The sequence below is a fragment of the Phalangium opilio genome, unplaced genomic scaffold (assembly GCF_054372755.1).
Source record: "Phalangium opilio isolate 3A_F unplaced genomic scaffold, DU_Popi_V2 ptg000070l_1, whole genome shotgun sequence".
Taxonomy (NCBI): Eukaryota; Metazoa; Arthropoda; class Arachnida; order Opiliones; family Phalangiidae; genus Phalangium; species Phalangium opilio.
Genome location: NW_028324182.1, coordinates 14,094,151 through 14,106,388, shown reverse-complemented (window position 1 = coordinate 14,106,388; position 12,238 = coordinate 14,094,151). Strand labels below are relative to the sequence as shown.

General features: G+C 38.6%; 1 protein-coding gene across 12 annotated transcripts in view; it reads left to right on the top strand.

Annotated features, from left to right (window-relative positions):
- The window catches only part of HDAC4 (histone deacetylase 4), a 50,504-nt gene that overhangs the window by 31,993 nt on the left and 6,273 nt on the right, over positions 1 to 12,238 (top strand). For 6 of the 12 annotated variants that reach the window (XM_089843346.1, XM_089843345.1, XM_089843351.1 and 3 more), the window contains 11 exons: positions 2,442 to 2,504; positions 3,442 to 3,812; positions 4,080 to 4,185; positions 4,293 to 4,416; positions 5,304 to 5,461; positions 7,099 to 7,230; positions 7,560 to 7,675; positions 10,661 to 10,792; positions 10,899 to 11,218; positions 11,286 to 11,983; positions 12,057 to 12,190. In XM_089843346.1, coding sequence (XP_089699472.1) covers positions 2,465 to 2,504; positions 3,442 to 3,812; positions 4,080 to 4,185; positions 4,293 to 4,416; positions 5,304 to 5,461; positions 7,099 to 7,230; positions 7,560 to 7,675; positions 10,661 to 10,792; positions 10,899 to 11,218; positions 11,286 to 11,983; positions 12,057 to 12,190 — 2,331 coding nt within the window. In that variant the 5' untranslated portion in view covers positions 2,442 to 2,464. The remainder of the gene's footprint in view (positions 1 to 2,441; positions 2,505 to 3,441; positions 3,813 to 4,079; positions 4,186 to 4,292; positions 4,417 to 5,303; positions 5,462 to 7,098; positions 7,231 to 7,559; positions 7,676 to 10,660; positions 10,793 to 10,898; positions 11,219 to 11,285; positions 11,984 to 12,056; positions 12,191 to 12,238) is intronic. The other 6 variants (XM_089843354.1, XM_089843349.1, XM_089843350.1 and 3 more) reach the window with 5 other exon arrangements.

Here is a 12,238-nt window from a genome sequence, read left to right as displayed (position 1 = left end):
ATAGAGAAAATTCTAGCCTGGAGTTGAATTTTTATTCAGAATTATGTAAGATTTAAATGAATAGAATCTGTATCTTTTTTAAAATCAAAGTGTAAATCCTTTTACTAAGAATCAGAATTATGTAAGATTTAAATAAATAGTGGCCGTATCTTTTTTGAAATCAAAGGGTAAACCCTTTTACCAAGAATCGGTGGGATGGTGCAATGAGATGGGCATCTTTTTAATACATTTATCTTATTGTTTTTTATTCTTCTTAGAAATCTAGGCGGGAGGGATTTAGCGAAAGACGGATTAGAGAACACTCCTCTCAATTTCTTCTTTTTTCTCTTTATTCCATTTTCTAATTAGATTCGCTTTTTAACCAATCTGTTTTCTGGCCAACTATTTCGTAACTGCGTTTTACCCTTTACCCATTGTCCTATTTGAATTTTAGGACAACGTCTTCCTTAAAAGATTAAGAGAATTCCTCATTATCATTATTAGTTCTCGCTTTTATAATTGGTTTTTTTATTTCTTAAATAATAATAATTATTAATAATCGAAAATTTTTAAGTTAATTGATGAAATACGTTTACCCATTTACAATTTTGAACTACTAAAGTCTTTGAGGAAAATATTTAATATGATTTTGAAGAATAATTTATTGTAAAATTAATTATTTTTTCAATTAAACGTAATTGAAGGTTAATTATCATTGAAATTACTCCTAAATTATTGATTGTGGTATGTTTTATAATAATGCCTTTCAAACTGAAAATTACTTAAACCAATAACTGATATCTAGTTTATTAGGGAGAAGGTATAAGATGCCAAAGTATTCGCGCGCCATAGTCCCAGTCGGGCTATTTCACCTCTCCTCAGTCGGAAAATACAACAAGAACCAATGAGATGCTGGTTGTAATTTAGAGGCGGCGGGGATTAACTCCGGACCTACGTACATTTGGACTGGAGATAAAGTTGGAAATGCGGCGAATTTATACCTTCTCCCTAATAAACAAGATATCACTTCTTTCTTCGACCAAATAATTTAGACCATTTATCTTTAACTTTAACAAGGCTTTGTTTTCAAAGGCATTTATGTTTTTATTAATATTAATTTTGATTGGTCCGATGTAGGCTGCGTGTTTAGTTGTGATATTGAGTTTTACCCGTCCTTTAAAAGTCTAATTGTAGAATACAACCAACTGTCGCTCTTTCATTGTTTACGTATGAAAACTTATTTATATATGAAGTCTTCAATTCCTATAGGACACCGTATATATATATCACGTACGGACACGAAACTCGAATTGAAAAACAGTTGTTTTGTACGATTTAGAGCTTATGTAGAGTAAAGCTGATGAAGCTGCATACGTAACAATTATACACGTACTTGACGTTTTGTGTTTAAACCACGAACGAAGTGGCAACTTCTTCGACCAATTTCTGGCACGCATCCAGTATTATTATAGAAGCCATGTGCTCCGCAAAAAAATATGCATTTTTTACCCCTGCTTTTTCCGTTATAGAGGAGTAGATTACTTCAAACATTACAATTAGTTTTTCTGTCCATTCTGGCATTACTAATTTAAGCCTAATATTGAAATTTATGATCAATAAACTTACTCGCGAACTAAACCATGCCAAGGCGTTACTAATAGACGCAAAGATTAAGCTGAATCAACCGTGATTAGTGATTTGCCCCTTGAAGTCACCATGGTTGAAGATTCTGACTTTAGTGATTTTTCTTGGGATTTTTCCGCGAATTTTCTTGACAATTTATAAGCCTAAGTTATACTTTTCTCGACAAGATAGTCGATATTGTTGGTTGTCTCAATGATTGCGCAACATTGTCCTAACACCTCTTTCGTTTCTTTGGACTATTATGACGCAACTCGCCATCCAAAAGGAAGACGTGTCGTAATCTTTTGACGTTTTTAGACCACTAGCATATACTCTTTCTTATACCCTATGCTACATTTTCTTATTACTTAATTAATTACGAAAGGTTGTACTCGAGAATTGCGCTAACCGACTTTTAAGATGATTTTAACGCAGTAACTAACCGATTATTGTGATTAAAATATTTATGATTAAGATATACTAACTATATACCTTAAATTTAATGCACATAGAGCATTTTCCCCGTGTAAAAATGTGTTATATATGTATAAGCAAATTTCGTTTTCGAGTGATGCATAAAAGTATATGATAAGTTTATACTTCTACAGAATTCAAAGCAGCGTGTTTTTTGACCTATTTAGCCTACAGTTACAATTTTTGTAAACACATCCACCCCTGTATTATATAACTGTAAAATTTTGAAGCTAACTTTACTGGGCTCAAGTATTTAAAATTAGTTATTAATATTAGTTATTTATTTTAAATTGTAATTATTTATGATAGCAAATTTTTATTATTTATTTTTTTCAATTTGTTTTTGTTTATTTTGTGTTTTTCAGATAGTCCAAGCGCTCACCAGCGAATGGAAATAAACTCGCGTTATAGCCATTTGTCCAGAGCAGGTATACCAATAGTTTTTTGTGTTTTTTTCGGAGGATAGGGATTATTGCTTTTGCCTCGTAGTAAGAGGGTCCCGGGTTCGATCCCGAACTGTGACACCGGTGTGAAAAGCTTTGAACACACCCTTCCGCGTTGAGTTTCTGTTCTCTCCCCACTTATTAAACGAGTTTTGACACTTGAAATTTATATATAAATATCTCAACATTTGAAATATATATATCTCGACATAATCTAGTTACATGTACAAGCTTGGTGCTCTTTCACCAGTTATAATAATGGTGAAATAAATTATTATCAGCTGATATATATGTATAAATATATAGTAAAAACATATGTTTTGTATAGAGAAAGTTGTTTTTCATAAAAGGCACATTTTATATCGTGAATGTTTTTTATATGAAGCGTTTATTGGAGCGTTTTTACGAACGAAGTATATACAGTTTGACGTCATTCGTCCTCGGGAAATGCCCCATGTACGCTATCGTCTCTGCATTCTAGCCTTGGCATCGCGTTGTCGCTGGTCACAAACGTTGGCTCTATTAGTTTCCCTGTATTTAATAAGCTTGTTTTTCCGAACTTTAAACTCGACGCCAAATACTTATCACTCTATAGAGAAACCTCTCGCGTATCCTAGTTTAAAAAAAATAAATTATAACTTATAGATAAGATAATATTTAGTAATCGTCGCCATTTTAATCGCGTCATGTTTAGATGTTATGTTGTAGTTTGTCAGTAGCGTTGAAAAGTACGTTCTATAACGTCAGAAAAAAGAGGTAGTCGCGTTTAAAATGGTTTTGTGCGTGTTTTGAAAACTAAAAAATTACGCTCTCCGACATAACTTGCGTTAGAGTTTTTCAAAATAACTCGACAAAAGGAAAAAATTATAAACAACGCTTTTCATTCCGTTTGTTTTTGCGGGAAATTTTTTGTTGGGTTCAGATCTCGCTGGAGCAGGATACATCACGACAGCCACCGCATTTCTGGGCGCGTCTGAAAGGTCGAGCAGCGATGTTCTGGTAGCCACGGCTTCGGTTGGTGCCGGAAGTCCAGGAGGAACGTCTCCCAGCGCTGGTAGTCCCGGGAGTAACGGTCGGAGCGGGACTTCGGTCGGAGGAACAGTGGCGGCAGCGACTGCTCCCGCCACACTTCTCATTAACCCCATGCTGCAGGAACATCATCTACAATTTCAGCATCAAATGCAGCAACTGCGTAGACAACAGCAGTTGCAGCAGGAATTGCTAATACAACAGTTTCAGCAACAGCAACAACAGCTGTCCGAACATTATGCTAAACAAATGCAAGCCAGTTTGGTGAGAAGCTTTTCTTCACTATAATCTCAGAAACAGTTCGCTCGTGGTCATTGTTACCTCGAATGACATATGACCTCTCCTTTCCCCGAGGCTGACCAGGAGAGGTCATCTTTCCATAAGCATACAATTTTTACTATACCTGTTGACCCGGTGGTGGATTTATTGGTTAAGAATTGTGATAAGTCAAGAATTCTAGTGGGAAAGATATTTTTGTCTCCCTTCTCTCTTATGTCCGATTGTTGCGATACGCTGTTGATTCCACATAAGGAGTACTTGGAACAGCAAAAGAAACTGGAAGAACAGAAACAAGAGAGGGAAAGGCACGAACGCGAACGACTAGAAAGCCTCAAGAAAAAGGAGAAACATGAGCAAAGTAAGAAATGTTTACTTCAGAAAAACTTTATTATAATTTTTTAGGAGAGAATTATGTTAGTGGAGTAGCGCGGTGCATGGTATAATTGAGTTTTTACGTTAATGTAGGCGCCGTGGCTTCTTCGGAAGTGAAGCAGCGTCTGCAGGAGTTCGTCCTCAACAAGAAACAAAGGGAAGCCGCCGCGGCTGCCGCTAATAGTGCCAATAATTCGCCTCCCAACTTCAGAAATTGGTGAGTGTCCGTCCCATATTCTCTAACGTAATTTTGCGTTTCTTCTCCGCGTTACCCAATCCAACCGCTTCATTTTGAGGTAAAGTACTTTAACCAAGTACAAAGTGACCGACTAATTTGATCTGTGACCGCGCCGCGACACCTTTTTCACGGTCAATTATTATTCAAGGTCAAATCACTCTCAGATTCTCGGTAGAACCATAACGGATTTATACGCGTAATCATTTTAGCACCGCCACGCCACGGGTAGGGCTTTTAAAAATTACGCCAAATCAATTTAGTAAGGTCAAAGGTCTGTCACAGCTCCGTAAAGTGACTAGCCACTCTATTAATAAATTGAATTTCATATCTTCTCAATATTAAAAGCCAATATACCAAATTGGAAGTTCAAAGCTTTTTATGAATATTAGGCTATAGACTTTTTGACCAGCACTTAAACATTTAATAAAGTTTACTAAAAGACCCAGTTCATTAGGGAACATTTTATATAGAGTTATTACGTAATATGTCAAATTTTTTCCCTGTTTATAATAATTTTTATTCGTTGATTACGTTATCATCTCATACACCTTCGATAAAAGTTGAAATACATTATTTATATCGAAAGTGTTATCTATGTTTAAATATAGCTAGATAGATATCCGTTTACTCGTCTGTTTTTCTCGACTAACCACTGGAATCACTTTTTCTTTACCCCTTTTTTTCCCCCAACCCTTTCTTCACCCCGCCCCTTTTACCTTTGTTCTTGTCTGACGACGTTGTGACGCGTCATCCGGGGACTGCTGTCCGGGTTTGATCACGCTATACCTTTCTTGATGAAATAAACTCCATCAATCGGTGCACGGTGTATTAATACGGACCGTTCCGTTTCCGTCACGTGTCGAAAGGTCCCGTCAACATCAGTCCCTGGATCAGGCTTGTCCACCCTCTTCGGCTTCCGGATCTCCCGGCACTTCTTCATCTCTCACTCAATCAGGAATCTCTTCTCGATACAGGCAGGTTCTACTTGGAAAATATGACGATGATTTTCCTCTACGAAAAACTGGTAAGTTTACAGTTTTAAATTCATCCATTTTCATCAAATTAACCGCGGCGTTTGAACGGACCTTGCCGGTACCTAAGGGTTATCATACCTTAATCTATAAAGATTACAAATTAATTAACCTATACGTTATTGCATAAGTTCGTAAGATATGTTCCTTCCATAAGTTTGTCACTGGTAACTTAGAAACTGCAGCTTGTCATGAAATAACGTAGGTCATAGATTCGAGCTAAAGCGAGGGAGGCCTGGTGAGGCGCAGTCAAAGGCTTAGTAATGCAGACTAAATAGGAATTAAAATTAACCATGCACCGAGTGTAGGACTTCAATTCTCGCTTGTCATTATCCCTTGAACTAGCTCGAGCTGTAAGTCTCAGGGTAGCATTACGAAGTATAGTTAGTGTCATACTTATGGTAGAAACATATCACTTATAAACTTATGATTAAAGAAATTACAAATTGTAAAGGCCACTAAATTAAAACGAGTGCTTGAATTTACAACTCGATATTGTTGTTTGGGGAACGCTAGCTTAAAATAATTTTCAAGGACAAAGTAAATGCCGGTAGTTCGATATATTGACGTTTAAATTAGGTAGAGGCAAAAATTTAATTATGATTATAAATTAATGCTAAGTATATGCGACGACATAGAGGAAAACACACGCGTTACGACAGTAGAGGAAAATAACTTTATGTAGGCCTAGTGTAGCAAAGTTAATTCGAATGATAAGAAACGAATAATTTTAGAAACGACGAAACTCATAAAGGAGTATGTATATGGCTGGCTCTCTGTGGAAACCAGTTTTAATGACAAGAAAAGTTAATGGACCCAACTTTCCGGATTGTTCCGGAGTATTTTCTTATTTTTTTATAGTGAAGAAAATTATAATATAATTTTTATACTTCTTACGGACGACCTTGAAAAATGTCAACTACATAATCGCAGATTTTATAGCCAGTTTTAATTACGGCTCTCCCATTTTTCATATACAGTTTAAAGGGTTACTGACACGTTTTATTATTCGATATCGGTTGACTCGTTATTATTCTACAAAAAAAAAAAGTGTTTTCCCAATATTTTTACTCTTAACTCTTACCAAGAATTAGCTAAGGTACTTTCCATTTACATTTTTTAGTAAAACTAAAAGTTAACGATATGAAGTTAGGCAACGCTGAATTTACTTCCGCGTGTTTTAGTTTTGAAACGATCGAGCCACAGTGTTTTTAGTTATTTTTTTTTATTATTATTATTTTATAACTTTATGCATTTTAGGCCTAGCCTAAGTGTGCAAGGAAAATAATGACTAATACCTACTTACCTACTTCCTGTATCGTTTCTCGGAATGAGTTGAGTACGATACCATTTGTGTGGAAGAAAATCGAATGCGAATCGATCTTAACTATACTGAAATCTTGCTTTTATTTTACCATAAACATTTAAATCCACAAATCATTAACAAATTTTAACCATTAATTATTAAATAATACCGAATATTGTTTTTGATTTTTTATTGTTTTTATGAAAGATTGTTTTTGTTTTTGTAACGTACTGTGTTTAAATAACAACTAACATAACCCTTTTTCCCGAAATATTTTTTCTTCTTCGTCTCTCTACTTTTCTTTGAAAATCTTGCGATGTTTAGCTTCGGAGCCCAACCTTAAGGTTCGTTCTGTTTTGAAGCAAAAGGTTATCGAGCGTCGTAGTAGTCCTTTACTTCGTCGCAAGGACCGCCCTGGTGGGCCATTACCAAACAAGAGGAGACCCGCTTTAGCAAGTACGAAAAATACCACGAACAAAGACAATTACACGAAAATTACTGGAGCCCATAGTCGCGCGCCATTTTGTTTTTACCCCCATAAAATTACCCTATACCCTTTTTAAAATATTTGCACCTTGAACTAACTTAAAAAGCATCTTGAGTGATATATATTTTTTGATGTGACCTAACATTTAACATCATCGAGTAATTGAACTTTAATTAACGATTTCATTAATTACCAATTGTCTTATTGGTGAATTGGTGAACTTAAAGTGTTTATTACGATCTTTAAAATAATTTCTGCTTTGTTTCTGTTATTTTTTTTTTAATCTTTGTGGCAACAGTGGAAGGCAGTAGTAGTGGTAGCAGTAAACCCGATTCTGGTCCAGGTTCCCCGCCAAATGGAACCAATTGTCCATCTTCCGTACACTCCAGTAATGGAAGCACACCCATTCAAGAAGTAAGTACCTGCACGTTTCTTAGCCTTACTTTTGAAATTAGAGTGCTGCTTGGCCGAATACGTAATTTCTTTAAATTTTGGCGCGAGATAAATAAGGCACAATTTTAATATTCAAATAAACGCGTACGTGAACGCGTACGTCTAGATCAGATTTTAAAACCTTGCAAATGGACCCTAGAAACATTTTTTCACCATTTCGAAGTAGCTTGGTATTTTGCCTATCATTTCATTAGTGTATTTCGCTTTTTTTAGACAAGTGAAATATTTTTCCATTACGCGTTTGACATTGAGAAGGCAAGAGTTATTTATAAGCGCGATGTAGCAGCCGTAGGGTAAAAGGAGATGAAAGAGGTGGTTAAATCCGCTGTCTAAAAAAATACAGAAAAAACTGGTTTTCTCCGGTATTTTTTTATATTTTTACATCCATTTTTAATAACCCATACTAAGTAACGCGTTTGTAATTTTTACATACTTACTTTCTTAGAAAATAGATACGTTGGTAATACCACTTGTGGTAATGTTATATGAAGGGATTTAATTCAGGCACGACTTGAAATACCTGTAAAAGTCATCGATTTTTATAAATGTCACTAACGCCTCTTTTTGCTATTATTAATCTATTCATATCGAGTATTCTTAGGCGCGAAACCGTATTAAAACCTCACTTCCACGATGTTGTAAGTTTGTAACCTTACGCGAGTGTAATTAACATTGTTACTAATCTAAAAGAGCTAGTGCTCCGAGCGTTGAGAATTGTTTTTTAGGGTGAATCGCTATAAAAATAAACGTTTCTTTCCCCCCATCCCACGGTAATTTTTTCTCCCTTTAAAAATAACAAGTATTTAATGGGAAAATGCGCATTTTTTGTCCCGTTTTAAACGAGTCATTTCCGTTTTCCATCCTGATCCTAATTTTGTTGTTCTGTTCTTTTTAGTACCATTTGAGCGCGTCGCTTTCTCTTCTTTTCCTTTTGAGACACGAGATAGAGAGAGAGGAACTTATTTCGGGATGTTTGTTTACTTTGGGCAGAAGGAAGAGAGCTAGCGAGGGAGGGAGGGATGAAGGAGTGGGTGGTGGGAGCCAGATTATATTTAAATATTATTTTTTTTTGTCGTCAGCCGCAACAAACCTAGCCTTTTCGTTTGTATTAATTCGACCTAGCCGTCCCGGAGTCTTTTTGTCTCTTTAATAGGTCTTTTATGACAACAAAAGTATCGTTGGAAATAAAATAAAAGATGATCGTCGCTATTTTCCATACTAGAAATGTTTCGGGGTTATAACGGGCCGCCAACATCTTCTCTTTTCGCGGGAAATATCTCGCTATACTTATAAACGTGTCTAAAGCCCATAATACGACTGTATAGAACATATGTAACTAAATGGGAAAGACACGGGGGTAAAAACTTTGTCTTCCACTTTGGCATTTGGCGCCTGCGCTGTAGTCTTTTGTAACGTGAGAGTGCGCAGAGACGGATGGCAATTTATAGACCCCCTTGTACGTCCTGACACTGAGGGTTACCTACCCCTTTGTACGTCGCGATACTGGGGTTACCTACCCCTTGATACGTCGCGATACTGGGGGTTACCTACCCCTTGATACGTCGCGATACTGGGGGTTACCTACCCCTTGATACGTCGCGATACTGGGGGTTACCTACCCCTTGATACGTCGCGATACTGGGGGTTACCTACCCCTTGATACGTCGCGATACTGAGGGTTGCCTACCCCTTTGTACGTCCCCCCTTTTTATGTTGAAAAGACTACGTGAGACTCGAATCGTTTTACTTTTATCTGTGGTCTTCGGATACGTCTTTCTTTATGTACGGGGCCCGTCTCTCTCTTATTTTCTCATCGCGGGATTCCGTTCTTAAAAGAAAACATACTTAGGCTAGCTATAGCTTTTGGAAAAAGAGGCTGAGGAGGTTAGAGAAGAAGAGAGTGTAGGGTTTAAGAGGAGGAGGAGGAGGAGGAGGGGCTGAGAAGAAGACAGTGTGTGCTTGGCGAGAGAACGTTAACTGCGGCGGGAGCCCCGATGGTGGAAATGGAGCAGTGGGCCAAAAATAGAGTCTTCTGCAAAAATTAGGTTGGGGTGGCTTGCCATTGAAATAGCGTTGCGTCTATTATTAGGAGTGATGGAAGTTGGCGCGGTTTCCGAACTACTATTTCGGGGTTTTAGCAAAAAGTCTCTACTCTCTTCAACCTCGCTTTAGAATCTTGCCTTCTCGCTGCTGGCTGGTTATAAGACGAACGACTGCCGTTTCGTCATTCCGCGCCTAAATGCTTTAGTCGCTACAAATCTTTTTTTAACTAATTAAAGATTTTTCGAATTCACTCTCCTTTACCCATTCTATTTACGCTGATGGAGCAATTCGGAAGGCTTTTATTCTTAGCAGGGAATGCACCCCGCGACGTTCCACGCCCTTACCTGTCTGCGTATCCCACGATTATCGAATTATATTCGAAAATAAATAATAACACACAAACACACGCTCATTTCTAATCCTTGTTACGGATCAACACGTTTTGAACCAACGACAAGCTCCGTGGGATTGGTCTGTTTCTAGTCTGACAGAGTATCTCAATTTAGCTATCCCTCATAGCGAGAGAGCCAGACAAATACACCTTTTCTCTATTCTTAGATTATTTCGGGACGCTGATATAACTTTCTAGGAGTCTTTCCAAAAAAAAAAAAAAAAATGTTATACGCGACGTTTGGAGAACATAGACCCCCCTCTTCTTTTATTTGCCCGATTCCTATCTGGAACACCTTTCGGTCCCGAAAACATTCGAGCTGATCTTATCTGATTCCCTTCATCATATTAACGCGTTTTTTTCCCTCGCTTATCATCAAACGGAACTTTTTAATAATTAAAATCTCTCTCAATAACGCCGTAACTTTAACGATAGGCTTAGATAAGCTTACTATTACTTTCGTTTAGAGTTTTTTTTTATATTTACAAATCGTGTGTTAATTTTAATTGAAGGAACCTTGCACATCACCTTATCAAATGGGGGAAGCTGGTAGTTTAAGTGATCTGACTCTGTATTCGTCCCCCTCGATGCCCAATATCTCTTTGGGAAGGCCACCTATTCATGGCGGAGGGGCCATTACGGTGGTAAGGATAATTTTAGTATTGTCTTTATAAGCGTACACTCTCCAAAGTTATATACCGTTATACTGGCGCTTTGAATGTGGTTTTAAAATGTTACCGGTCTTTAAAGGATGGCAAAGGTGGAGGGGGAGTGATACATCAGCCATCGGAAGCGCAGTTAAGAGCCATCGCAACCGTCCGTTTAGGAATGCCTCTGACGTCGCACATTCTTCATCCAGCGTCAGTATCTTACTATCCTTCGTTACCCGAGGGGGAATTTACGCCCCCGACCAGTCCCAGTTACGTGCCCCAAATGAAATCCGTAGATCAGTCTAGTCGTATCGGCGGTTCGGTGGGCGGACAAGGTCCGGTAATGCCCGGAATTTATCCGACCGGCACAATGCTGACCGATGTTCAAGTAGCTCAAGCTAGACTACATAGGTATAATAGGTAAGAATCCGCATTTTTGGGGGATTAAACGCTTCTGGCTGGTTTACGTTTCGGGGTCTTTCTCCAGTCGTTCCCTCAGAAACATCCACCGTCCACTCGGAAGAACGCAGTCGGCACCTTTACCTCTCGGTCACCCTATGCTTAACCAATCCTCATCGGCGGCGGTGGCCGCCCAGCAAGGAATCTTACTTTCCGCTCAACAAAGCGAACATTACCTCCGCGAAAAGCAACTTTACAAGCAGCAGCAACAACAACAGCATCACCTATTAAAACAGCACATTCGTCAAACCGTCTTAACTAGAGCGAATAGTAAGAACCAGGTGGAAAACGTGGAAGAAGAGACGGAAGCAGCCGTTGCTCAGGAAATGAAAGAAGCACTGTCACCCGAAGCCACCTCCGCACCACCCGCGCAATCGTCCTCGCCCACCGCCTCATCTTCGCACCATCACGAGATCATAGACTTGACCGAACTAAGGGGTCAAGCCGACAAGCGTTCCGCCTCTTCGGCCGCCATAGGCGGTACGGATAGTGAAGTGGACTGGCAACAGAAGGAAAGGGAAGCCTTTCTGCAGCAGCAAAGAGATCTCATGTCCAGACACACGTTACAAATCAGCGAGGGATCCGCCTTCACTCCGCGTCATCATCATCATCACGGCGCTCGACCCTTGTCTCGAGCCCTTTCTAGTCCGCTAGTCGCTCTCAATCCCACTGGATCCGTCAGCCCACAAGAGACTTCTCCCGCCGTTCGACACACATTCACTACAGGTTAGATTTTAAAATACGACGCGTGACATATTATACACTATGGTTCTTTTAACTCGGAAAACTGGCCATTCAGGTCTTGTTTATGACAGTCTCATGTTGAAACATCAGTGTATTTGCGGAGATAACTCTTATCATCCTGAGCATAGTGGTAGACTGCAAAGCGTTTGGGCCAGACTACAAGAGACTGGTCTAGTTTCGAGATGCGAGGTTCGTTTCGTTTTTAAGTCCATCTTTTTGTCGTCAAAGATAGATAGG